Genomic DNA, 26,554 nt, shown 5'->3' with positions numbered 1-26,554 from the left:
TGCAGTAGCCAGATCTCAGCTCACTGCAAGCTCCGCCTCCCGGGTTCCCGCCATTCTCCTGCCTCAGCCTCCTGAGTAGCTGGGACTACAGGCGCCCGCCACCTCGCCCGGCTAGTTTTTTGTATTTTTAGTAGAGACGGGGTTTCACCGTGTTAGCCAGGATGGTCTTGATCTCCTGACCTCGTGATCCGCCCGTCTCGGCCTCCCAAAGTGCTGGGATTACAGGCTTGAGCCACCGCGCCCGGCCCCTCATATTTTTATGAGTAGTTCTTTTTAGAAGTTGTGAAATGAAACTCCTATAAGAATTATAATTTCTGTTATATTTTATTCCTGAAAAAGGTTGCTGAATTGCTTATTGATGTTAACCAAGAGTAAAAATTAATTTCGTTTTGAGAGTTTATGTAAAATACTTGAAACGATTGGCAACATGTTATCTGTCAGTTGCTAAAGCAAAATGTAGAAATGAATAACAGAATCTCAGGTGTCAGTCACTGAAGCAAAATTTAGAGTTTGGTGTCTTATTATATAACATGAAATTGTTAGAAGTACAGTTGTTTAGTTACATAGGTTGAGCTACATCCAAAATAGCTTTTGTTTTCTTCCAACAAATTCACCTGAAGTTGCAAGTTTAATTCCCTTTGGTAGATGTGAGACTTTGTTTATAAGGAAAAGTATTGAGTGACAGATCAGTTGTTGTCTACATTTGGAAGTCTATTTATTAGAAAACAGCTTTGGTAACTTCTTGACATTTGTATCCTCTTTCTCCTTTTCCTTCCCTCTCTGGATATAGCTTGCAAGACAGCTTTGAGTACATCAACCAAGATCCTAATTTGGGAAAACTGAATACAAATCAGAATAGTTTGGGTCCTTGTCGTACTGGAAGTAACCTAGGTAAAATCAGACACACAAACAAATTCTTTCTTTCTGAATACACTATTGTGGGTGTGTGTTTTGCTTTATTTTAGTTTGTTGTGGGCTTTTTTTTTTTTTGCGTTATCTTTAATCTGTATTTATTTTTTTGTGTGTGTGTACTTTGTTTGCCCTCTTCTATGTGTTTCCATCTCTAGGTCTGCTGCAAGCATGCAGCAGCAAACTGCTGCAGGGGGTAGCTGAAGGAGGACCTCTCCGGCTCACCCGGAGTGCTTCTTTCTTTGCAGGTTTGTGTGGAATGCTGAGTACAGTGTGACCCACACATATTAATAAATCCTGTGCAGGTTCTTAGGAAAAATCCTACTTGTGCCTCTCTAGAAATCCAAGGGGCTCTTGTGATCACAGATATCGGTTTCAAATGCGGCCAAATCCATGGTGTATTGAAAATTCTGCCAATGAACCTCTCTTGTAAATGTCTTGGCTAATACTCTAGTATAAGCTGATTTTGATCTGAAATGAGCCCTTAGTATTTCGAAGAGGATTGTTTTTTCTCGTTTTTCTGGGCCTCTTCTGCTACTATGAACTGTTTCCCTTTGCCTTGGTGTCTTTTATCCATTTATTCAACCGCATCCTTACCTGCACGGAGTTTCATTAAAAGTCACTCTAATAAGAGCATGGAAGACTTCTCTCTCTCTCTCTCTCTCTCTCTCTCATTTAAGTAGTGTAAATACAATTTCTAGGTTATTTACAGGTATAGTCATCTCGGTGTCTCTGAGATTTAACTTGTCTTAGCATGATTAACATGTAGGGAACCTCCATTACTAACATTTAAAGTTGTGAGTATAGCAAATGGTATTTTCCTTTCTGTTCTTTGTAGCCTGAAATATGCTAAGTACCATAGTTAACTGTCACCCTAATGAAATTGGCAGGCTCCCACCTACTTAGAGTGAGGAAAATGCGTTTAAATACTCTCTTTAAAATTGTGAAAATAAACATACTTCAAAAAATAGCTGTCAAGTATAATAATCAGGCAGAGCACTGGGCTGCTTGTTCATTTAAAACTTCACTACAGCAGCATCTCATCTACCTTCTAGCACAATAAGTATGCAGCTTAGGTCAGTCTGAAGCATTCCTAGAAGTCTATAATATTTCAGAGTGTTTTCCACAATTCATGCCAGAACATGAGTTTTTCTAAGTAACTCTACAGTAATACTGTGTATGGGTGTATATGGAAAGAAATGGAGGAAGAAATATTTGAAAATGAGTATAAATGTTTTCTATCTGCCAAGAGAGTGGGTTATAAACAGAGAAACATTTTTTGAATTTATGAAATGGTTTTCAAGTATTTCTCTTCCCTAAGTCGCCTACAGTTACTACCAAAACTGATTATAAAGCATTTTGAAAATACATTGCCATTTAAATACTACTACTAATGAAGAGAATGGCTAAAAAAAAATCTACCTGAGAATGTTTGTTCATTGCATCAGCTGCACAAATCATTTATTATTCAGAGTTTTTCCTTAAGAGTTGAACATCACTCAAAAAAGTTCATATGCTACAACTGAATGCAGGCAGATTTTTATGAGATAGTTACTTGGTTCTCTTTTCTTCTCATTATCTTTGTATATATTTAATTTTGCCTTCTAGTTAATCTCTGTTATAAGCTTATGCCAATCATCAGTAGCAGTAGCCTACTTTGAAATGTGAAAATTACTGCAGTCATTTTAAAAACTGTATCTCTGAAGAGCCCAATAACATGGTTTCCTTGTTCCTTTATCTTAGCACACAGCACACCAGTTGATATGCCAAGCAGAGGACAGAATGAAGACAGGGACAGTGGCATTGCTCGATCAGGTACTTGTACTCCATTTATTGGTTTAACTAACAGAGTGAACTATCTACAGTGGTACGGAAGTTGGGAAAGTAGAAGACAGGTGGATAACCCTCATCCTGTTCTTTGTTTTTTCCTTCCTAAGATAGTCTGACATATCTAAATATCTGAAACTTTAATGTACAGTATCTATGAGTGATTGTGCAACATAAACTAGTTTTTTTCTAACACTCAAATTTATATGAGACTAATGTTTATTAAGAAATTTCTTTCCAGAGTGAAGCTTCCTTGAGCCCATTGTACTAGTAATGTGCTTGCTTGACTATTGAGTATAGACTCAGAGGAAGAGAAGGGTTTGTGGAAGTAAATCTGTCTTGTGACAGTGGGAGGACCAGCCAGCTGACCTGGTCACCGTTTCTTCTGTTCTAGAGACATGCTGATCTAAATTTTATCAGGTACCCTTCTCTCCTTGCCTCAAGGTCTAAACCTTTCTGTTATACTGCTTTTAGGATCTGTTGGTTTCGCCTTTTGTATGTGACCTCTTTTGAGTTTTGACTTGTGGTTCAGATCTGAGATTTTGTATTATGAGAGAAGGGTGATGAATGAGGGAACTGAAATTCAAGAACTCGGAGGTGTGTGGTGCTCTGCCTGATGAATACATACCATACAGGCTGCCCCTGCCTTCCACTGAGACTAGGAGCACCCTGCTGCTTTCTCCTGTGATACATGACACCATCCACAAATGCGCCAGCCAGCCGGTGCTCAGACTGGATCCAGGCCTCACATGATGTTCTTCTTGGCCTTTCACTCATTTCTCTGTCCAGCTCCTTCCCTTAGACACTACTCCAAGGTCCTTGTGCTCCTGTGTAGTCTCAAAGCCTTTTACCCCACTCTGTGCAACTCTGCTCTCATGTTATTAAATGAAGTGTGATTTGTTGCTGAGTCTCCAGTTTGGTTTACATAAGTCACATGATGTAAAGTATATAGCATTTTATTTATGGTTAAAATTGTTGTGCTTTGGTGTTCATAATCTTTTCTGTGAAGTTGAGCTGGGAACCTTTGGTCAGAAACTCTCATTGATCAAGCCCAGCACAGTGACTCATACCTGTAATTCCAGCACTTTGGGAGGCCAAAGCGAGCAGATCACTTGAGGTCAGGAGTTCGAGACCAGCCTGACCAACATGGCGAAACCCCATCTCTACTAAAAATACAAAAAAAAAAAAAAATTAGCCAGGCATGGTGGCGCGTACCTGTAGTCCCAGCTACTCAGGAAGCTGAGGCATGAGAATCACTTGTACCTGGGAGGTGGAGGTTGCACTGAGTCAAGATTGCGCCACTGCACTCCAGGCTGGATGACAGAGACTCCGTCTCAAAAAGAGAGAAATAAAGGAAAGAAGAAAAGAAAAGAAAGACTCATTGATCAGACCGGTATCATTTTAACTTACAGCCCCTTTTGTACAACATAAAATCTGAGAAGGTGAAGGGCAACTTATGAAGCACTAAGTAAACTGGTTTGGTTCTCTTTCTGTTTAATGGTGCTGAAGACAACTCCTCCTATCTTTGTGGGACACTGTCAGATAACTGAGTTCCACCAGTTACTCAAGGACAATAAGCATGTGTTACAGAGCTTAGTGTCCCAAAGCTCGGCTCCCTGCCTTTGTAACCACCCGCGACCCAGCGCCCAACAGGAGTGGCAGTAAGGCTTTGTTATGATTGACTTTCCTGGCAAGAAGATGTGGGCCTCACCAGAAGTCTCAGAGTGGGCAGCACAGCCCTAGGACCAAGATCACGCTTAGTCAAGATGGCTGTCTTAGTGGGTGACAGAATTTAACATGTTTGCCTCTGTGTGGTGGGAGCTCTTTAGCTCTCCGTGAAAGAAAGACGAGCAGTGTTCTACTGGGGCCCGTTGTGAACACTGACATCACAGTTTCTGTACAACTGTAACCTTATTTATTTGTTTATGCCCCTTTTTGTTGTGGAAAAAAGATTCAGGGAATCTGAGGGACCTAATAACAAAAACATGATTAGGAAGAAGTTTGGATTTGCCTCGGTAACTTTTCAGTTTATAATGTAGTTCATGTAAATGGTTCACGTCGTACAGGGTGACATCTTACTTGCTTTGTGTTCCGATTCTAAATTGCTCCTGAAACCACTTTTCCTTGCTCTTTGAGAAACAGAAAAGTTGGGAAGCCAAGTTCAAATTAAAGTAGAAAGTCAGATGAAAAGTAAAGATTCAGCCAGGTCGGAATGCTTTTTTGCAGTCCATGAGAGGAACTTGGGACTAACCACATTGAAGAGAATGGGGGATAAACAATGATACCAATGTGAATTTTGAAAGCTGGAGAAGGCTGGCTTTCTTTGGCACTTTGACTTCTATTCTGGGCAGTCTTTACTTCCAGTCTCCGGTCCTCCTGTTGGGAGGAAGGGAGCACAGATGGTGGAGAGGGCTGCAAATGGCCCTGAGTGGCATTTTGCTCTCCCTGCTATCCTGGTAGATGTATTTACCTTCAGATATCATACCTGGGAGCGGTTCTGAAGTCACGGAGTCCACGTCAAGACTAGTGTGAGCTTCACACCTGTGGTGGCATTTAACACTCTGTTAATGTCAAAACTCTTTATGTTCACACTGTAGTTTGTTCTCTAAGATTTTGTCTCCTTATACCCATCTAAAATTGTGTAGGGATGAAGACCCAACTTCTGAAACAGCAGGAGCTCCAAGTGTGAGAGTTAAGTTAGCAGTAGAAGATGTAGAGAAATTGAAGACATAAAGATGTTATTTATTCTCTTAGGCCTGCCTTTTCTTTTTCTTCTTTTTTTTTTTTTTTTTTTTTTTTTTTTCTGGCTGTGTTGCCCAGGCTAGTGTGCAATGGCACAATCTTGACTCCCTGTAACTTCTGCCTCACAGGCTTAAGCCATCCTCCCACCTCAGCCTCACAAGTAGCTGGGACTACAGGTACATAGCACCACACCTAGCTAATTTTTGTATTTTTGGTAGAGATGGAGTTTCGCCATGTTGCTCAAGCTGGTCTGGAATTCCTGAGCTCAAGCAATCCACCCACCTTGGCCTCCCAAAGTGCTGAGATTATAGGTGTGAGCCACCATGCCTAGCCTAGGCCTGCAATTTTTAACTTCCTGTCTAAATAGTTGATAAAAGGAGAAAATTTTAAAAATAGTTTTATTTTCTAGAACAATTTTAGACTTACAGAAAAATTGAGAAGGTAGTACAAGAGTTCCGATATAACCTGCACTCTGTTCACCCTATTATTAACATCTTATGTTGGTATGGTATATTTGTTACAATTAATGAACCAATACTGATACATTACTATTAGCTAAAGTCCACAGGTTTTTTTGTTTTTGTTTTTGTTTTTCCCTTAGTTTTTCATCTAATGGCCTTTTCTGGTTCTGGGACACGACACTTAGTTGTCATGTTCTTCAGGCTTCTCTTAGCTGTGGTGGTTTCTCAGATTTTCTTTGTTTTTGGTAATCTTGAGGAGTACTGGTTAGGTATTTTGTAGATTGCCCCATTATTAGAATTTGTTTAATGTTTCTCTCATGATTACACTGAGGTTATGGGTTTGGGGAAGGAAGATCACAGAAGTAAAGTGCCATTTTCATCACATCCTGTAAGGGTATATACTACCAACATGATTTATGACTGTTAACATTGGCCTTGATTACCTGGCTGAGGTAGTGTTTGTCAGTTTCTCCACCGTAAAGTTACTCTTTATTTCCTCCTGTCCAGGCTGTGTACTTTGGAAAGAAGTCACTATGCTTAGCCCATACCTAAGGGGTGGGGAATTACGCTGCCCCTCCTTGAGAACGGAGTAGCTACATAAATTATTTGGACTTCTGCTGGAGATAGGTCTCTTCTCCCATTTTTATTTGTTTAGTCATTATACTACTATGAACTCAAATATATTAATAGTAATTTTTCACTTTTGACTAAAACCCAATACTACTTCATTTCTTTTTTTTTTTGAGACGGTCTTCTTGCCCCTAGGCTGGAGTGCTCTGGTGTGATCATAGCTCACTACATCACTGCAGCCTCAAACTCCTAAGCGCAAGGGATCCTCCCTCCTCAGCTGGGACTGTAGTCATGCGCCACCACACCCAGTATTTTTTTTTTTTTTCTTTTATGTAGAAACAAGGCCCCACTATGTTGCCCAGGCTGGTCTCAAACTCCCGGGCTCAGGCGATTTTCCCACCTCAGCCTCCCAAAGTATTGGGGTTACAGGCTTGAGCCACAGCACCCCACCACTTCATTTCTTTTGTTGCTCAAATCATTTCAGTTTTGACCATTGGGAACTCTCTCAGTAGGCTTCCATGCTCCTTTAACATACCTCTGTCTGTGAGGGGTTGGGGTATATTGAGCACTTCCTTACTTTCCGCACGACAAGATGCTCCAGAGTCATCTTGTGTATTTCCTACCCCCATCCTAGAATCAGCCATTTCTCCACTCATAGAATGTCTTTGGAAAAGGCGGCACAAGCTGGGACAGGTATGGAGGGAAATGCATCCTCATTGTATTCTCTTTTGGATATTTTGAATATGTCTTCTTTACATATACAGATCCAAAAGATAGCTTTTTAAGGGGTTATTCTAGTGGTTCCCATTAGAAATTTTTAAGTAGAGTCTTGGGAGAGAAGAAGTTGGGTTTCAGCCATCCTAGGAGGTTGCATTGGCAAGGTTCAGTGATTAATGGGACACAGGTTATGGAGGAGAAAGGAGGAATCAAGGATGCCTCTCCAGTTTCTAACCTGAGAAAGCAAGTGGAAGGTGGGCATTACCCAGTACAGGGAAAGCAGGAGGCCAGGTCAGGGAGACAGATATTAAGATAATTTTTTAGCTACAGACATTGGGATACATTTTTACCTGGAAATGTCTACGTGTTCTCCAGTTGTGCGTAGTCAGCTGTAATTTAGAAATAGGAAAATGGCTCTAGTGAGATGGGTTGGGGCAGAAGCTAAAATTTGTTTTGTTTTTGTTTTGTTTTGTTTTGAGACAAGGTCTTGCTTTGTCACCCAGGCTGGAGTACAGTGGCACAATCTCAGCTCGCTGCAAACTCCGCCTCCCGGGTTCAAGTGATTTTCTCCTGCCTCAGCCTCCCAAGTAGCTGAAATCACAGGCGCACACCACCACACCTGGCTGATTTTTGTATTTTCAGTAGAAATGGGGTTTTGCCGTGTTGGCCAGGCTGGTCTCGAACTCCTGACCTCAGGTGATCCACCCACCTCAGCCTCCCAAAGTGCTGGGATTACAGGCATGAGCCACCATGCCCGACCAGAAGCTGAAATTTGGAAGTCTTGAGTACATGAGTAGAGTAAGGTTCAGAGGGCTGGGATTGAGACCGGTGTCATCGAGCCTTGTCTACTGACCTGAATTCAGCCTTAGACTCTTCCTTGTCAAGGTGTTCACATCATTGACAAGAAAAATACTTTTTCCATTCTGTCTGCAACTGCATTTCCTCTGTTCTTAAAGGTGGTAAAATAAACAAAGTCAGTATAAGGAGAACTTATAATATGTACTTTTAAACATTTTTATTTAAGTGCTTTGAAATGAACTTTCAGGGTAAGAATACACATTATCATAGTGTTCATGTAAGACCTGTGTTTTGGTCACTCTGCAGATACAGGATGTACAACCACCCAAAATTTGGTTTAGATGTCAAGATTGATGACTCTACATGCACACACCAAGAGGATATGAAAAGGCTTATTGCTCACATGATGAGGCTCTTCTGGGGAGAGAACAGGGTGGGGCTTCTCGAGCTGGTTGGAGAATGTCTTAAGAGAATGGGACAGGAGATTAGACTGGGGCTTTTATGGTGGTTGCGGGGTAAGGCTGGGGTGAGGGTTCCTGCATATGGTTTGAAATTCTCGCTGGCACCAAAGGAGTGAGCACCTGGGCTTTCTCATCAGTTGGCCCAGGTGTGGAGCAGAAAGAGAAGAGGGAGAGGAGGGTAAAGCTTAAAAGCTATCAGGAGTTGAACATCAAGAAATAAAGTCAGGTTCTTTATTACAGTATGGGACCATTGAATAATGACAGATGGCATCCCATTTGTACATGACCCCTTCACTGACTGAACTGATGGAGTGCTTTGTAGAGAGGAGAAGAGCAAAGGAGGGTACTGTTTTTGTTTATTCTTTGTGTCGGGGAAAAGGCTGTGACACCCATTGACCTTGCACAATTCCATATAGGCAAAGGCTTAAGCTGCATCTTATCTGAGCCCTGGCAGTACAACTTGATCCCCCTGGAACACTTCCCTACCTTCCCCGGGAGGCTGTCATGATAGTTTCTCATCCACTCCAGAGTTCTGATGAGGTATGGGACTTTCTGCCCTGCCTGCCTCAGACTAGAGCTGCAGTATATAAAAGCGTGTAGCTGCAGTCTAGAGCTGACTCCCCAGCAACAGGATATCCTACAACTTGCCTTGTCGGCATCTGGCCCCTCTTGTGTTGGTGTTGTCCTTTTCGGTGTGTGGGGCAAGGATCACCTTTGGCTTCTTCTTTTCACTGTCTATGTAAGTAATTAACTATCCAAATCTTAAAATGCCTGGTTGTATCTTAACCATCGAATCTTGGCCTTGGCCTTAGCCTTGCTTTGCCTTGTCTTCATATATGTGAGCTTGATAATCTGTAGTGTGGCTTAGTTTCTTGTTTCTTTATACTTCTCCTATTTCAGACATTTGGTATTTTCCCGGCATGGATATATATCTTTTTCATTTCCACAAACTTATTTGGTCTTTTGCCTTAGCTTTTTCCTTTCTAAATTTGCATTCTTACATACCTGTTTAAGAAAAATTAGAAAGTAATGTAGGTAGCAATAAAAACTGTAAGGGATAAAGGAATAAATCTAAGAAAAAATATATGATACTGCTATGGAGAAACTGTAAAAACTTATATTAAAAAGAAGACCTAAATAAATGAAGCAATACATCAAATTTGGAAATCTATAAATTTAGTGTAACTTGAATTAAAATTCTTTGTGAAGCCAGACTAAATAACTTTTACTTAAATGGAATAATAAAGGACCACATTTTTATGCCCTCCGTAAGTCTTTTGTAGACACCTTTCTTAGAGCCCAAACTATGGATAAAAGACATAGGACATTAGAATAATTTGACATATAAATGCAGAGAGTGAGTTGGTTACCAAGGTGGCTAGCGTTTATACTTTAGATAAATTAAAATTTAAGGTGTTTTACCATACAACATATCCACGTAACAAAACTGCACTTGGAACCCTTATGAATTTTTTTAAAACCACAGTATAAATTTTTTTTAATTATACACATTTTTTAAGAAGGAAAAAATTTAAGATGTTTTGAAATCAAGGTGGTAAGAACATTGGCTTTTTATTAAAGGGCCTTTATAGAAATTTTATTAAAACTTTAAAGTACCTGTTTGGCTTTTGAGGACCCTTTAAAGTCCTAAAGTCATTTTGTGATTTGGGAACTAAAATGTAATCCTTATAATTTGATTTTCCTATTAAATTAATGTTTTTGGTTTATTTTAAATGAAATTTTCCTGCTAGACAATAATTACAGCTCTACTCATTTACCTTTTAAATGCTCCTATGTTTGTGTGTTGAGAAATACAGTTGCTAAACTTTGGGGAACCTTATATTTTTTCCAGTGTTTCAAGCTAAAACTTGAAGATAAGTAGTGTCATATTACAATAAACGGAGATCATTATTATGTTGTGGATGTAATACCCCCTGTGTCAAACAGATATAAAAAGTGCTCAGCTTCAGAGCCATGCTATCACTTATACCATCCAAAAAATTATTTTTTATTTATTTATTTTTTTTGAGACGGAGTCTCGCTCTGTCTCCCAGGCTGGAGTGCAGTGGCCGGATCTCAGCTCACTGCAAGCTCCGCCTCCCAGGTTCACGCCATTCTCCTGCCTCAGCCTCCCGAGTAGCTGGGACTATAGGCGCACGCCACCTCGCCCAGCTAGTTTTTTGTATTTTTTTTTTAGTAGAGACGGGGTTTCACCGTGTTCGCCAGGATGGTCTCGATCTCCTGACCTCGTGATCCGCCCGTCTCGGCCTCCCAAAGTGCTGGGATTACAGGCTTGAGCCACCGCGCCCGGCCCAAAAAATTATTTTTAGTGAAGGCAGGGGAAAAAAGAAAATCTAAATGCCGTATATACTGTGTTGGCCACAGGAAACTTTTAACAAATTCAGTATTTGAATTCTATCCAGAAATGTGTTTCTCTAATGCTTCATTTCTGTCACACTTGATTGAGATGGATATCACTGTCATCCTTCACATATTGTTTGCTCATTCTTCAACCAGCAGTATTTCTTGAGCATCTTATGTGGCAGACGCTTTTTCTAGGATATGAGAATAGATCAGTGATCAAATGGATATTATCCCTCATCTCACAGATTTATATTCAATAAAGAAGACACAGATAATAGACAATAAAATGTAGGCAACCACTTACCATTGAGGAAAATAAAACTTATGGAAGGCCTCTCTGAGAAGAGAAAATTTCACCTGAGACTTGAATGGCAGTAGGAACCAGCTATGTGAAGATCACAGCAAAGAGCATCTCAGGTACGGGAAGGGCTTAGGGCTAGTGCGAAGATGTATCGTGGGGAAGGGAGAGTGGTGCAGAATGGGTCTGGAGAGGAAATAGGGGTCTGATCCCACTGATACATTTTTTATTTTGATGGGATTGTTTCTACATGTATTTGAGTGGCTGCTGAAGATAGAGAAGAGTTAAGAGTTCTCTGTGGCATCCTTTCCCTAGATGTCTCCTTGCAAATGAAAATGCTTGGCAGGGCGTAAATCTGTTCCAGGGTCCTGCCTTGATCATTTGCTGTAGCCCTGTTTCCTGGACAAAGTCTGAGGGTGCTGCCTGTTTGGAACTATGATCACATTTTCCGGCAGAATAAAGAAGCCAACTTCAAAACTTTTTCCTTTGAAGAAACTGGAGCTGCTTCTGAGTGCTTGACTTTTGCACTTTCTTTCTCGACTTAACAACACATTCCGTCGTTATGTTGTTAAATCCTTGAAGACTTTTGTTTGTTCTTCTCCGGCAGAGTATGAGCTCCAGGAGGGCAGAAACCTACCCCATCTGTCATATCAACAGATCTGTTCCCAGCAGCTCATATAGTACCTGGCATATAGTAGATGATCAATGAATATTTGAATGAGGGGGGAAAAATAGATCCATCCATGTATTTAAGTAGGAGCGTGCATGGATTTTTTTTGTAATTACTGATATTATCTGGTTCTTTTCATATAGAATATCTGGAATGTTCTCCCTTTGAGCCTTTTCCATGGCTGGCGTTTGTTGGCATTTAAGTCTCAGTTGAGATGACCCGCTTTCATAAAGGTGTTCTTGACCACTGATTACAGAATTTACCTCAACCACCCCTGTAAACCTTTGCCCTTGTTACTTAGAGAAAATCATGGAAACTTATTTTTATAGTAATTACCACTGTCTGAAATAATCGTATTTATTCCATGAGTGTTAAGTTTCTTAAGGGCAACTACTCTGCCTATGTCCCTTCAGTTTCCATCCTAGAGCTAGGTCCCTAGCATGGTGCAGGCGCTTAGTAAGTGTTCAGTAAATATTCATTGAGTGAATGGATTTGATTTAAGAGTTTCAGGGCCTTATTTGGTCAAATCTAAATTCTTTTGTCAAATAATCACTACAGTGTTTTCTAATAAACTGTCACAAGTAGCAAAATTTTTTTCAGAGAAAGTTAAACATTAATCTTGAACTTGATTGGCACATGCCAGGAACAGCAGCAATCAGCATTTTAAAATCTTTAGATTGATTCTCTTGTCTCGTTGTTAATCTCTGCAGGAATAAATGGATGCTAGTTGAAGATACCTCCTTAGATAGGAGGGTGGGGACAAAAGCATAGTTGTGTTTAAGCTGGGAGTTAACCGGATATAAAATGTTAACAGTAATCTGGTGATGGAACTAGGGTTAATTTTAATTTTCTTCTTAATGCACAAAACTGCCAAAATCTTTGCAACCTATATGCATTAACTTTTTTCTAATTATAAAAGTATTGTAAAAGAAAAGCTAAAAATATTAAGGTACCATTTAGATATAGCACTTTTAAAACTGAAACTGAGCCTGTGAATAATTTAACTAAAAGTCTTGCATTTGATAACTGAAGCACCAATTGGAGAATTTCTTTATCCAGTACACAGAGTTAACCAGGGGCACAGCTAGCACTGAACTCATGCAGAATTTCTTTTCATTATCATGTAGATGTTAGGCTCTATTCCAAAGGTAGTGAATCAACTGGGGGAGAGCCCATGTTGCTGTCTTGTCTTTTTTTTAGAGATGAGGTCTCACTGTGTTATTTAGGCTTTACTCAAGCTCCTAGGCTCAAGCGATCCTCTGGGCTTAAGCTATCCTCCTGCCTCAGGCCCCCAAGTTACTGGACACACATCTTGCACACCACCTTCGTGAAGCTTTCTTTTTAAACAAGCTCCCCAGGTGACTCAGATGTCTACTAACACTCTAGTATTGCATGCATTGCATCAGAAGGCACTGCCATTCAGACAGTGAGCCAGGCCAACATTCAGATACACTAATGTTGACTGAATCCACCCTCGTGAAAATGGCAGTTGTTTTCAGGTTAAGGTTAGTCCTCTTGCATTTGAAAGTTGTACTGAATTGTTATCTAGAGTCTATGATTAACAATGATGTGCCACAGCACTTTTACATAAAAATCTTAAAATACTTTTGATGAGGAAACACTGGATAACACTAAGCTAACACTTTAATATAAACTGTCTGATTTGCATGCCATAAAAAGTGTCATTCAGCAGGAAAAAAGGAATGTTCTCTTTGATTTTTTTGCCTTCCCTTGTTATGTCTCTATTACAAGTTCTAAGTTCTTCTCATAATTAACTAATCAGAACTAATAATCTTCTAGTACTCCAAGTTGTCTTACTTGGCCCACCCTTTCCAAGAATGATTAGAAGAAGTAAAAAGCTAACATTTATCATGTGGGTGACTGGGTTAAATGTTGTACATGTATTGATTTGTTTAATCTTCACAGGAAGCTTATGAAATAGCTATTTTTTCAAATTTTTCTTTGGTCTGCAACCCATGCTAATTCCTTTTTACATCATGATCTAGTAAGAAATATCTTTACATATTACAGAGAAGTTTCATGGATTAATATTAACAGTGCAATATACTCTGTTTTCTTTTCTGTTTTTTTTTTTTAAATGTTGGTTTTGATCCACTAAACAATTCAGAATCCACTAGCAGATAGCAGCTTTCATGAAAAATACCGAGGTGTGGTACTTTATTGTCCCCGTTTTACAGATGAGAAAGCTGACAGGTTAAGTCAACTGCTGTCCAAGAGTCACAGCTACTAGACACAGAAGCAGGATTTGAACTAGGAGCCTGGACTCTTATTCAGTTTGTAACCTGAATTATATAATACAGATAATTTCCAGAATAAATTGGACCTCAGGGTCTTCTCTGTCTTGTGTTGTAGGGTCAGAAAGGGTGTGATACCTTTTCTCACCCCTCATAAGGGTCATAGCTGACACTCCTGTAACAAAATACAGGTTAACAAGAGAAAAGCATAACAAATGATTTAATTAAGATTTTACGTGAAGAGAAGGCAGAGCCAGATGGCTGAATGGAAACCTCTGCCGATCATCCTCCCTGCAGGAACCCCAAATTTGAAAACTATCCACACAGAAAAAGCACCTTCATAAAAACCAAAAATCAGCTCAGCGATCACAGTACCTGGTTTTAACTTCATAGAGGGTGGGAGGGTAGGCGAAACAGTCTTGAATTGCCAGCGCCACCCCTCCCCAATCCCCTGACCATGTGGTGCAGAAAGGGAATCTGTGTGCTTGGGGAGAAACTTTGCATTGGAATGCAGTGCTGCCAACACCAGGCAGAGCTCAGCTGGCGCCCACAGAGCACTTACTCCAGCCCTAGCCAGAAGGAAACGCCCATCCCAGCAGCTGGAACTTGAGTTTTGGAAAGCCTTGCCACCACGGGCTAAAGTGCTCTGGGGTCCTAAATGAATAAACTTGAAAGGCTGTCTAGACCACAAGGACTGCAATTCCTGGGCCAGTCCGATGCTGTGCTGGGCTCAGAGCCAGTGGACTTAGGATGCCCACAGCTTAGTGATACAGCAGCCAAGGGAGTGCTTGTGCCACCAATCTCCCAACCCCAGGCAGTGTAGTTCGTAGCTCCAGGAGAAACTCCTTTCTTCCACTTGATGAGAAGAGAGGGAACAGTAAAGAGGACTTTGTCTTGCAACTTGGATACCAGCTCGGACACAGTAGGATAGAGCACGGGGCAATGTCATGAGGTGCCTATTCTAGGCCCTAGCTCCCGGACATTTTCAGACACAGCCTGGGCCACAAAGGAACCCGCTGCCTTGAAGGGAAGGACCCAGTCCTGGCAGGATTCATCACCTGCTGACTTAAGGCCCTGGGTGAGACTCTGAGATGTGACGTGACCTAGCACAGTCACTGCTGTGGTAGCTATGAAGAGAGGCCCCTTATGCTTGAGAAAAGCAGAGGGAAGAATAAAGAGGACTTTGTTTGCACCAAGGTACCAGCTTGGGCACAGTGGCGTAGAACACCAAGCAAGCGCTTAGGGTCCTCAATTCCAGACGTTGGCTCTTTGACAGCATCTGTGGACCTACCCTGGGCCAGAGGGGAGCCCACTGCCCTAAGGGTGAGTCCCAGGCATGGCAACATTCACCATAAGCTGACTGAAGAGCCCTTGGGCGTTAAGTGAACATCAGTTATAGGCTGGCAGTACCCACTGTGGGCCTGTAGTGGTGGTAGACATGGAGAGAGACTCCTCTGCCTGGGGACAGGGGAGGGAAGAGTTGGAATGACTTTGTCTTGTGACTTGGATGCCAGCCCAGCTGCAGCAGAACAGAGCACCAGGTAGATTCCTAAGGTTTCTGACTCCAGGCCTTGGCTCACAGATAGTATCTCTGGACCCACCAAGGAGAACTTGCCACCTTTGAGGGAAGGACACAAGCCTGGCTGGCTTCACCATCTGCTGATTTTAAAGCCCTAGGTCCTTAAGCAAACATAGGCGATAACCAGGTAGTAGTTGCAGCAGGCCTTGGGCAACACCCAGTGCTGTGCTGGCTTTAGGTCTGACCCAGTGCAGTCTCAATGGTGGTGGCCACAGGGATGTTTGTGTCACCCCCTCCTCCAGCTCTAGGCAGCTCAGCAGAGAGAGAGAGACTCCATTTGTCTGGGAGAAAGTAAGGGAAGAGAACAAGAGTCTTTGCCTGGTAATCCAGAGAATTCTTCTAGATTTTATCTAAGATCAGCCAAGGGGAGCACAGTGTCAGTTGGCTTGGGGTACCCCCTAATGCAGATACAGCTGCAGTGACCAAAAACTTAGATCACAATACCTAAGTCCCTTCAAACACTTGGAAAGCCTGCCCAAGAAGGATGGGTACAGATAAGCCCAGATTGTGAAGACTACAATCAATATCTAACTCTTCAATGCCCAGACACTTGCTGACATCCACAAGCATAAAGACCAGCCAGGATCATGTTACCTCACCAAATGGACTAAATACGGCACCAGGGGCCAGTCCTGGAGAGACAGAGATATGTGACCTTTCAGACAGAGAATTCAAAATAGTTGTGTTGTGGAAACTCAAAATTCAAGAGAACACAGAAGGAATTCAGAATCCTATCAGATATATTTAATGAAGAGATTGCAATAATTACAAAGAAGCAGAAATTCTGGAGTTGAAAAATGCAATTGTCATACTGAAGAATGCTTCAAAATTTTATATGGTTTGGGAGCCTTCAGAAGTACCCAAAGACCCAAGGGAAAATTGTCCCTTTTTATGCTTAGATTTGATAAAGAGTGGGTAGCCAGGTAGAATTGTGATTGGACAAAGAGAGGTTGATCTTACAGTCACAGACCAAAGGGGAAAACCCACCTAGCAAGGGCCCATCCAGATTCTTCTTGATCTCTCTGTGTGGCGTTTCTTCCTGTCAGGTATAGGACTGGACCCCTTCTGGAATTAAGGGTCTTACAATCTACTTTCAGATAAAGTAGGTATAAGAATTTCTTTATAGCCAGCTCTTACACAGAAAGGCAGGGGAATGTTAGAGTAATATTTCTAGGTTTCATGGCTGGCTTTGGGGGAAAGGGGATCTAGTTTCTATGACTTGCCTTAATGCAGAGAGGAATTTTAAGTTTCTGTGATTTGCCTTGCAGGGAGGTGCGGGAACAGGAGAAAGAAGGGCAGGAGAAGGTCTGAGACAGACTTGACTTCTGAGGCCTTCCAGTGTCCTTTGGTCCAAAGTGCTCAGGATGCCAGGGCACCATATTTTGGGGTACCATTTTCTAAGCCCTAATACTGTGACAGGAGAAAAGTATTTATCCAACAAGTACCCCCATCAACCTTGTCTTCTGCCTGCCAGAAGTTGATTTGCAGCATAAGGCAAGGAGAGAGGCAGGACCCTGGAGATGTGGGAGGGGGCTTCTGGATTCTGTAGGGGACTTTGGGAACTAGGGGGCAGGACAGAAATGTTTATTTGGGATGTTTTATTAAGTAATTTTGTGTGACACCAAGGAAAAGCTCTCTTCTAACTCCCTTCAAAATTCTCAGTAAAATTACCTGTTCAGTGATACTTGAAATGTGGATTTGGTTTTGGGGATTTAAGTCTAGTCTCAAGATGGCAACCAGGTCAGCTTACTGGGGCCAGCCACGTGTAACAGTTTGGTTTAAAAAAAAAAAAAAAAAAAAAAAAAAGCCATACGTTCAGGAAGTATTTGCTAATTGCCTACTGTGGTCAAGGCACTGTTATGGGTACAATGGATGTAAAGATGATTAAGACCTACCAAACAAATTTTCTGTGAATATCAGCTAGATAAAAGGAAAAGCATCTCATAGACCTCTGCTTTGGAAAGAAACTTGAGTCATCATGTTCGTTGATACTATTATAGACTTGTCCACCACTTACCCCAGTTGCCTAGCACACCTGGCATTTCTTATTAGTTGATAGCAAAGTAACTCCTGTAGTATATAAGAGCTCAGGTCGGGGAGTATATAGTATATAAGAGTATATAGTATATGAGAGTCAGGTTATTGACGTTTGCCCACAAAAGTATAAATAAAAATGTAATTGTTCATGTGGAGACACTGCTTTATCAAGTCATATTCATGAGCATAGTATACTGTGTTTACCAAAATCAGTTTCCTTTACCCTGTGATTTGTTTCAGAAAATGTTGCCTGGCCATCTGTAGCACCCTGTTTTATTTTCCACTGGACTGAGTGACATTTCAATGTCTAATTCCTTAGCCCTAGGGAAGTAAAAGCAGAACAAGTCTGTTTTCTTCCATTCTTTTAAATCAGTAGATGTTCATCAAGCAGCTTCACTTGAAAGAAACCCTTTGCCTACCTGAGAAGGACTAGTCCCTCCTCCCTGCTGGTTAGAAAAGTCTGGGCTGGCACTGTCAGCTCATGCTTCCTGAGACGCAGGTGTAGGCATCTAATACGTGGCAGGAGGAAGCAGAGAAAGGCTCAGAAGCAAATAAGTAATTCAAGCAGAGAGCATATTGGAGAGTAGAGGTTTCTTTTTCACAGACAACAGAGTAGCAGTGGGGGCTGGAGGGAAGGAGACTAAGTATTGTATATATGGAGATGAAGGTTGGAAGACATGATACTAGGTGGGGAAAAAACTTATTTGCCTACATTTTACCTCAAAGTCTAGAGTGAAGAAGTACTCAGGAAGAAATGTGTGTAAAGCAAGCATTGTGTATGGCATTAGATACCAGGTGGCAATATAGTTATGTTGTGTGGACCATTTTAGTAGAAATCTGCAATCTACACTCTGAGTAATGATTATTTTGCGTTTGTAATATGGGCCTGCTAATTTATGTACTTGCTACATCTGTGACACTCTTATTTCCTTTAATTTGTTTTCCTTTTTAAAGGATGTTTTCTTTGCTATTCAGAAATCTTAGCAAGAGAGAAATTATAGTCTCCCCCTGCTGGATATGACTGGTAGAACCTGAAATTTTAGATTACTTGGCATAGATATTTTTTTCCAATTTTTGGATTGTATTAAAATACACATAACATAAAATTTACCATCTCAACCATTTTGTTAGGTTGGTGCAAAGGTAATTGCAGGTGTTGTCATTTTTTAATGGCAAAGTATACAGCTTAGTGATATTAAATACATAATAAATGTAGAGTTAAATGATATTAAATACATTCATAATGTTGTGCATTATGTAGCTACATAAGAACTAATTGATCTCAACTTTTAAATTCTAAATTCTTCCTACAGCCTCACTAAGCAGTCTTTTGATCACACCTTTCCCATCTCCAAGTTCCTCTACATCTTCTTCCAGCAGTTACCAGCGTCGCTGGCTTCGAAGTCAGACAACAAGTTTGGAAAATGGCATCATTCCAAGGAGGTGAGTTGCAAGTTTCCTCTTGCTGAGAAAAGGACTAGTGTAGGCAGCTTGATGAAACTGGCAGGGCAACTGTTCGTGCCTATTGTCAGTGGAAAAAGAACCAGAACTTTTTTATTAGCTTCAGCTCAGCCTGAACATTTACAAATTGGAATTTCTAAAGGAAAGAATAAATAAAAGCTGAAATTTTAAAATCTCCTCCTTTGGAAGACACTGGGAAGTATCTGAGTAGTTGTATCATGTTGAGCTAGATTGAGTGTTCTTTTAAAATGGTGCACTCTATCTTTAAAGTGGGTCCCTTCCAGATGTAGCTTATAAAAGTAATGAAGGGTGGATCAATCTCTTCCTTGGCTACAGTGATACCAGTTTTGTATTCAAAAATATATGAAGTCAAGGGTTTGTGATACGTAAATTCTTAAACTAAACAGATATGAACATGATTTAAATAGAGATGGCATCTAGGTATTTTCTGTCTTCATTTCAGTTGGTTTTCGGATCTAAAGGTTAGTTGTGTGCAAAATATACATTTGATGTTACATTCATAGCTTCCAACTTGTTCTTCCTACAATAAAAATACTTGAAGGGGAATTTTTATGTGTACCTATAAAAATTCACATGTCAATTAACTGATTTAGTAAATTGACTGGTACTCACCATATATAGGGATCTGTGAAGGTATAAGATAGTTTAGCATGTGCCTGTACTTGCATAGTTTACGAGATGGTACACACATAAATCATGGTATAAAGATGTTACATGGTAAATATCATAGGGAGACATAAAGTGCTGTGAGACTCAGGATGGAGAAAGTACAGTGATGGTCATGGGGGGAATTAGGGAGCCCTTCCTGGAAGAGATGGCACTGAAGGGATGAATTGAGAAACTGAGGGGTCAGGGTGTGTGAGTAGCACACATCAGGTTGCTTGCCTCACTTCTGTTCCTTTCACAATCCTAGGGAGCTAGCTGGAAAGAAAAAGTTATACCTTCGCCACCCATCAAGAAGCTACTTTTTGGTTGGTGGACTTTGAATGAAATGATTAAAAGCTTGAAATTCTGTGTGAACACAAGTCCTAGCTCTGTCATTCAGTAGATGTATGATAGAATAAGTTAACCTGGATTCTGAGTGTTGCATCATCATCTGCAATATAATAATACTAGCACAGCTTCAGATTGTGGCTGGGAGGGTTAAATGAGATAAAGCAAGTCCAGTGTTTAGCCAAGACATAGGATATGGGCAATAAAATATGGCCAGTGTGATTTATTTACTATTATTATTGCTATCATTGTCATTACCATTACTGCAACTATCAGGAGATGGCACCGCCACCATCCTCACTGTCATTATGACAGCTTCTGTGATTGGAAGAGATGGGTCTTGGAAACCATCCTCTTTCAGCATCTCTTTTCTGAAAATGTTTTTTTATCCTTTCAGGCTTAAATCCAAAGTTGAAATGATGTTTCTCAACTCCTTCGAAATTCTTCAAAACTAATTTGAATTGAGATCTGGCATTGGGAACTAGTGAATCTCTAGTGAACTCTTACACCTAAAATAAGTATCTTACATTCGGAAAGGTTGTGAATACAGTCAAGGCTGCCTACCTAATTTATGGGACCAGTGCAAAATAAAAATGTGGTGCCTCTTACTCAAAAAACAAGAAAAGTGTTATTAAAGGGACTAAAAAGGAAAAAAGTTTGTCTTTAAGAATACTTTATGTGATATCTGGTGTTGTAAGCCTTTTCTGCAAATACATTTGTTTGGTCATCAAAATTTATAGTTTTAGCAACTTGGCTTTCAATGGATATAATTGAAAGTGATAGTCACTCCTGGCAAATGCAAGGTGGCAAATAATTTTTGATAATTTTTTACTTGGAGAAGGATCTTTCTGCTGATGCAGTGTTACATAGCTTTATGGACTATGACAACATTTGGATAAATTTTTGATAAACTTTCAAGATGTAAATTTTAGTACATCTGCATCAGATGATTCTTGTTAAACAGTTTTTTAAAAGATTTAATTCTTCACACAAATCCATTTTGAGTAAGTCTGAATTTAATTTTAGATGTAAATTTATACAAGCTTATTTTAATATTTCTTCTGACATTTCCTGTAACTTGTGGAGATCTTACAAGAAACTAAAAATGTTCTCATGAGTTATATATAATTCAAAATGCCTGTTTATACATTCTATCACTGTGTCCTCAATTACGAGGAAAAATTAATTTTAAAAAAGCCTTCCTCTTTAATAATTTGTTCATCTGAAGCTTCATATGAAAACAGTGTGGTTTTTTCCAGCATAACAATCTTTACATTCAATTTCTATTTCTATGCCTATGAATATTTACTTTGCAGTGTTGCAGCAGTTTTCAAAAACAGAGACTAAACGCTTTGCAGAATTGTAATAACTCCCTGATATTCTTTATTGCAATGTCCCCATGTAGGCTTTTACTTTGTGATAATTTACTCTCCTGGGGCTCAGGTCAGAGAGTTAAATATCTGTGCAGACTCTATAGGGACAGGCTACGGTGACTGATGGGCAAGCTGGCCTTCCACCCTGGTTCCTGGAGCTACCAGAGTCCCACCTCTCTCCGCTCCCCTATCTCCCACAACCGTGGCCTCTGCAGCTTCTGCTGTCACCGTAGTCACAGCCGTCAGTGTGGGTCCAAGACCCGGCCGTGCCACTTAGAGTCTTGTAACACCATGGCCTGCCCCAGGCTTATGGGTATGTGCCCAACTGCCAGGCCAGTTGCTCGGTGTCTGGGCTGCAAGCCCTGGGTTCTGAGTTCATCCATGCCCTCCCCATCATAAGGGTCATGGCTGACACTCCTATAACAAATACAGGTTAACGAGAGAAACATAACAATTTTATTCAGTCAGAGTTTCACATGACATGGAGCCTTCAGACGTGATGATTGAGGGACCCAAGGAGAACTGTATGTTTATGCTCAAGTTCAACAAAGAATGAACTGCCATGTAGAAATGTGATTGGACAGAGGAATATGATCTACTGGTAATAGACTTAAGCAGGAAAACCCAGAGGGGCCTGTCTTGTCGGAATTCTTTTTGACCTCTCTGTATAGCATTCCTTCCTCCCAGGTAGAGGGTAAGACCCCTCTGGAATGGAATGGTCTTATCTATTTTCAGACACGGTAGGTCAGAGAAATTATTTGTGACCAGAACTTACAAAGGTGGGAGGAAGTTAGAATAGTGTTTCTATAATAAATTTTACAGTTGGCTTTGGGGAAAAAAGAGGCTCATGTTTTTTTATTTACCTTGGGGAACAGGAATCTTAGTTTCTGTGCCTTTGGGGAGAAAGAGTAGTAGGAAAAGGAAGGGCAGGATAAGGTCAGAAAAGCAAGGTCTTGCTTCTGAGCCGCTGTCCTTCAGTTCAAAGTACTCAGCATACCAAAGTGTCATACTTTGGGGTATCCTTTTCTGAGCTTCATTGTCTCATTAGACTTCATCCCAACACGTGCTTCATTGTCCTATTAGACTTCACTTACAGCACAAAAGTTCAAAGATAAAATTATTTAAAATTCAAGATGGTGATCACAGAACATTAAATGAAGCCTGGGGCTCTTGTGAAAGGGGGACCCTGTGTGTGCCGGGTCCTATGCCCATGCAGCAAGCCCTTAGCAGAGTACTGCTGAACACTGAGAACGTGAGTGCAGAGTGCAGCAGACATTTTGAATTGGTCACTGTGCCTGTGAAGATCCTTTTTTTTTTTTTTTTTTTTGAAATGGAGTCTCGCTCTGTCGCCAGGCTGGAGTGCAATGGCACGATCTCGGCTCACTGCAACCTCTTTCTCCCGGGTTCAAGCGATTCCCCTGCCTCAGCCTCCTGAGTAGCTGGGATTACAGGCGTGTGCCACCACGCCCAGCTAATTTTTGTATTTTTAGTAGAGATGGGGTTTCACCATGTTGGCCAGGATGGTCTCAATCTCTTGACCTCGTGATCCTCCCACCTCGGCCTCCCAAAGTGCTGGGATTACAGGCCTGAGCCACCGCGTCCAGACTAAGATCGCTTCATTTAAAGGATGTTGTAGTTGATCTCTCCCTTTTGGCAGGTATGTGGTTGTGAAAATTCATTTTTTATGCTAGAGACAGGAGAACAGTGGGTACTAAACGTTTTGATTGCTTCTGGCTTTGACAGAAAATTCCTAATAGTTAAAAATGTCCTTCCTAAGAGAGTTAAAGGTAGCAGGGATGATATTCACAGTTTCTGGTTTTTGTTAGAATCGGGCAACACTATATTCTATAAAATAGAATGAATGTTTTCAATATTCACAATTCTTAACAGTTGGTTCCACACTGACCTCAGGGCTCCCTGCTGTGCCAAGTGGTAGGCTTTGATTACTGAATGGGGAATAGGGCTTGGGCATTTAACAGCTAACCTCAGGGATTCCATCACTTGCCGAGCCAATTGAAACCCTAAAGAGCAAGGTATAATGTCCCAGGAAGCCTTTGATTTGAATTGTTAAATTGGACTAACCTTATAAAGTTGCTGATGGGGTGTTCTTTGACCTACAAAACATTAATTTCATATAATCCAATGTAATACATCGATTCAGTATAAGTTCAAAACTGACATAAGTAACAATTAGACTAAGGAGTCCTGATATCAATGATAGATTGTTGAGATGTACTTAAATAGCTATTTTTGCTTTAATTATTTATGATCTTGAAGTACTTACAATGTACATAAATGCTTATTCATAAGTGTTAACAAAATTCTATTTGATTTCTTTGTTAGGAAAAAAATTGTGTGTAGCTGCAGCCTTTCCTTGACTCTCAGGGCTGTCAGCTTATCAGACTGCTTCCAGTTCCTTCCCTCAGTGCTCTGCATGGCATGATGCATTGGCTAGCATGAGCGGCAGCAGACAGATTAGGCATGGGGTCAGAATCCCTGGTCATTGCCAGTATCCAAGTAATGAGCCTAGACTAGAAGATAGAAATCCTGGGTTCTAACTCCAGCATTGTTACTGAGAACCTTTCTGTTCCCGAGGAAGGTTGAAGCAGCACTCTGCCTCAGTTTCCACATTTGCAGTACAGCCTGTGTACCTTCTCTGGTGACATGGAGATAAAGGTATGATGAAGTACTGGGGCACACATTTAAATTTTTGAAAACATTCTTAAACATCCTTTTATTATAGAATACTTCTTAAATTATAAGTAAGATAGTACATGACCTGATTTATTCCACGTTGCATGGTTGATCCAAGACTACAGAATGAGGCCAGGCACGGTGGGTCACACCTGTTATCCCAGCACTTTGGGAGGCCGAGGCAGGCGGATCATGAGGTCAGGAGATCGAGACCATCCTGGCTGACATAGTGAAACCCTGTCTCTACTAAAAATACAAAAAATTAGCCAGGCGTCGTGGAGGGTGCCTGTAGTCCCAGCTACTCGGGAGGCTGAGGCAGGAGAATGGCGTGAACCCGGGAGGCGGGAGAATGGCGTGAACCTGGGAGGCGGAGCTGGCAGTGAGCGGAGATCGCGCCATTGCACTCCAGCCTGGGCAACAAAGCAAGACTCCGTCTCAAAAAAAAAAAAAAAAAAAAAAACTACAGAATGAAACTCAGTTGATTTAAAATTCAGTGGAGGGATATAGTGAAGCAAGTAAGTTCTCCACTGTTACAGCTATGGAAGTTTTTCAGAAATTCAGCAGGTGGCACTCTCTCCTACGTTAAAACTGATGAGAGCGTTGGCTATTGTTTATAGGGTGGAGATGATGATGATGAGAAACTGTATTGGGTTCAGTGTTTATTACAGTTTGATTATTAAAGCTGGCCTAAAGACGAGTGGACTGATATGGCCATTTTACTTTTGAAAAAGAAGGGAAATGTAAGATGACAGACAAAGAGGAAAGGATTGCAAGCAAGCCTTATTGTAATATAAACTCAGAAGAATTTCCTATACAGAACAGAAATCAACTACTATAGTGCAAGAAAACAAGGCTTTAGTACCAGTACCTTGGTAAAGAAGAGAGAACATTGTATGAAATTGTGTGAAGTTCTAAGGAAACCTCAAGAATTTTCTCTGATGATTAGAATCTAGGGATTTCCTGGAGAAAGCAATTGACGATTTTTTGTAATGTATAGCATTTATAAGAGCACTATGTGCCATTAGTGACACTTCTGGAGTGAAAACCTTTGACTGATTTACCAACCGTAACTACATCTCCAGGATCTTGCTTGAAGTTAAGGGAAACAGTAACATATAACAAGGTTAGAATAAGATGTCTATCTCCTTTCCTTTAAAAATAAAATAGCCAGATGCAGTGGCTCACAGCTGTAATCCCAGCACTTTGGGACAGTGAGGTGGAAGGATCACTTAAGCCCAGGAGTTCAAGACCAGCTTGGGCAACATAGGGAGACTCCATCTTTACCAAAAAAAAAAAAAAGAAAATGTACCTGGCACGGTGGCGTGTGCCTATGGTTGTAGTCCCAGCTACTTGGGAGGCTGGTGGGAGGATCGTTTGAGCCTGGGTAATTGAGGCTGCAGTGAGCCATGATCACACCACTACACCCCAGCGTGGGTGACAGAGTGAGACCCTGTCCCCCCAAAATTAATTAATAGCTTTCCTGACCATAACACTTTTAGCCTATGTATGTTTAATAATAAAATCTGGATTTATTTGAAATCACACAAGCATTAAAGACTATGAGTAGAGCCCTAAGTAAATAAGTTGAAGACCAGAGGCAGAAGGCTAATTCTCATATTCTGCCCAGCATGAGTAATTGTTATGTTGTAATTTATAGTCAAGAAAATGGAGGAAGCAGTACCTTTCCATATTTGGCAAAGATATGAGACTAAATGATGGAGTTAGTGAGAAAGAGAAAACGTATTGCCCGTGTAGGGCTCTCATTTGCAATGTTAGGTCCTTTGTGTTGGTGTTTTTGTAGGAAAAAAATATTTTATTTGTATGCTTGCTGTTAATAGCTATTTGGTAGCTACACTGGCTTTCCACAGTAGTTAAGTAAGAGACATGGTTAGGCCGTTTTTGTGAGGCTTACCCTGTAAGACTAAATATGTATTTAGAAGTTTTGGGCTTCATGGCCGTCATCACAGAAGCCGAGTCTCTCAAAAGAATCATAGGTTTTTTGAAAATTTTGCTGTAGCAGAAGAGAGGTAAGTGTTTCTGCTTGAAGGATTTTCAGAGAGCTTAATCACATGGCTTAATCTGAGCATTTAGAAGAGTTACTTGATCTAGTAGTTTTAATAGCCCTGGGAAAGTAATCCTGGAAGTACCAGTACATGTTCAAATGTGATACTCTTGTTCAACAGAATACCATGTAGGATCATTCCTCTTTTGACATCTTATCTATTGGTATCTGTCAGCCAAAATAAAGGGACTGTGTTTTGGGTAAACAGATATTTCATATTCCTTCTTAAATATCATCAGTTTGACATAAAATGATCCAAAGG

At 40.7% G+C, this 26,554-nt stretch overlaps 1 protein-coding gene across 3 annotated transcripts in view; it reads left to right on the top strand.

The window, feature by feature from the left end:
• Nucleotides 1-26,554, top strand: part of FNIP2 (folliculin interacting protein 2) — a 139,005-nt gene that overhangs the window by 65,654 nt on the left and 46,797 nt on the right. For all 3 annotated transcript variants that reach the window (XM_023228306.1, XM_023228315.1, XM_023228297.2), the window contains exons 6-8: nucleotides 791-891; nucleotides 2,653-2,724; nucleotides 19,002-19,131. In XM_023228306.1, coding sequence (XP_023084074.1) covers nucleotides 791-891; nucleotides 2,653-2,724; nucleotides 19,002-19,131 — 303 coding nt within the window. The remainder of the gene's footprint in view (nucleotides 1-790; nucleotides 892-2,652; nucleotides 2,725-19,001; nucleotides 19,132-26,554) is intronic.

This window comes from Piliocolobus tephrosceles, chromosome 3, assembly GCF_002776525.5.
Source record: "Piliocolobus tephrosceles isolate RC106 chromosome 3, ASM277652v3, whole genome shotgun sequence".
NCBI classification, from domain to species: domain Eukaryota; kingdom Metazoa; phylum Chordata; class Mammalia; order Primates; family Cercopithecidae; genus Piliocolobus; species Piliocolobus tephrosceles.
Note: the sequence above shows the minus strand (reverse complement) of the source record. Positions and strands in the feature narration are given on the sequence as shown.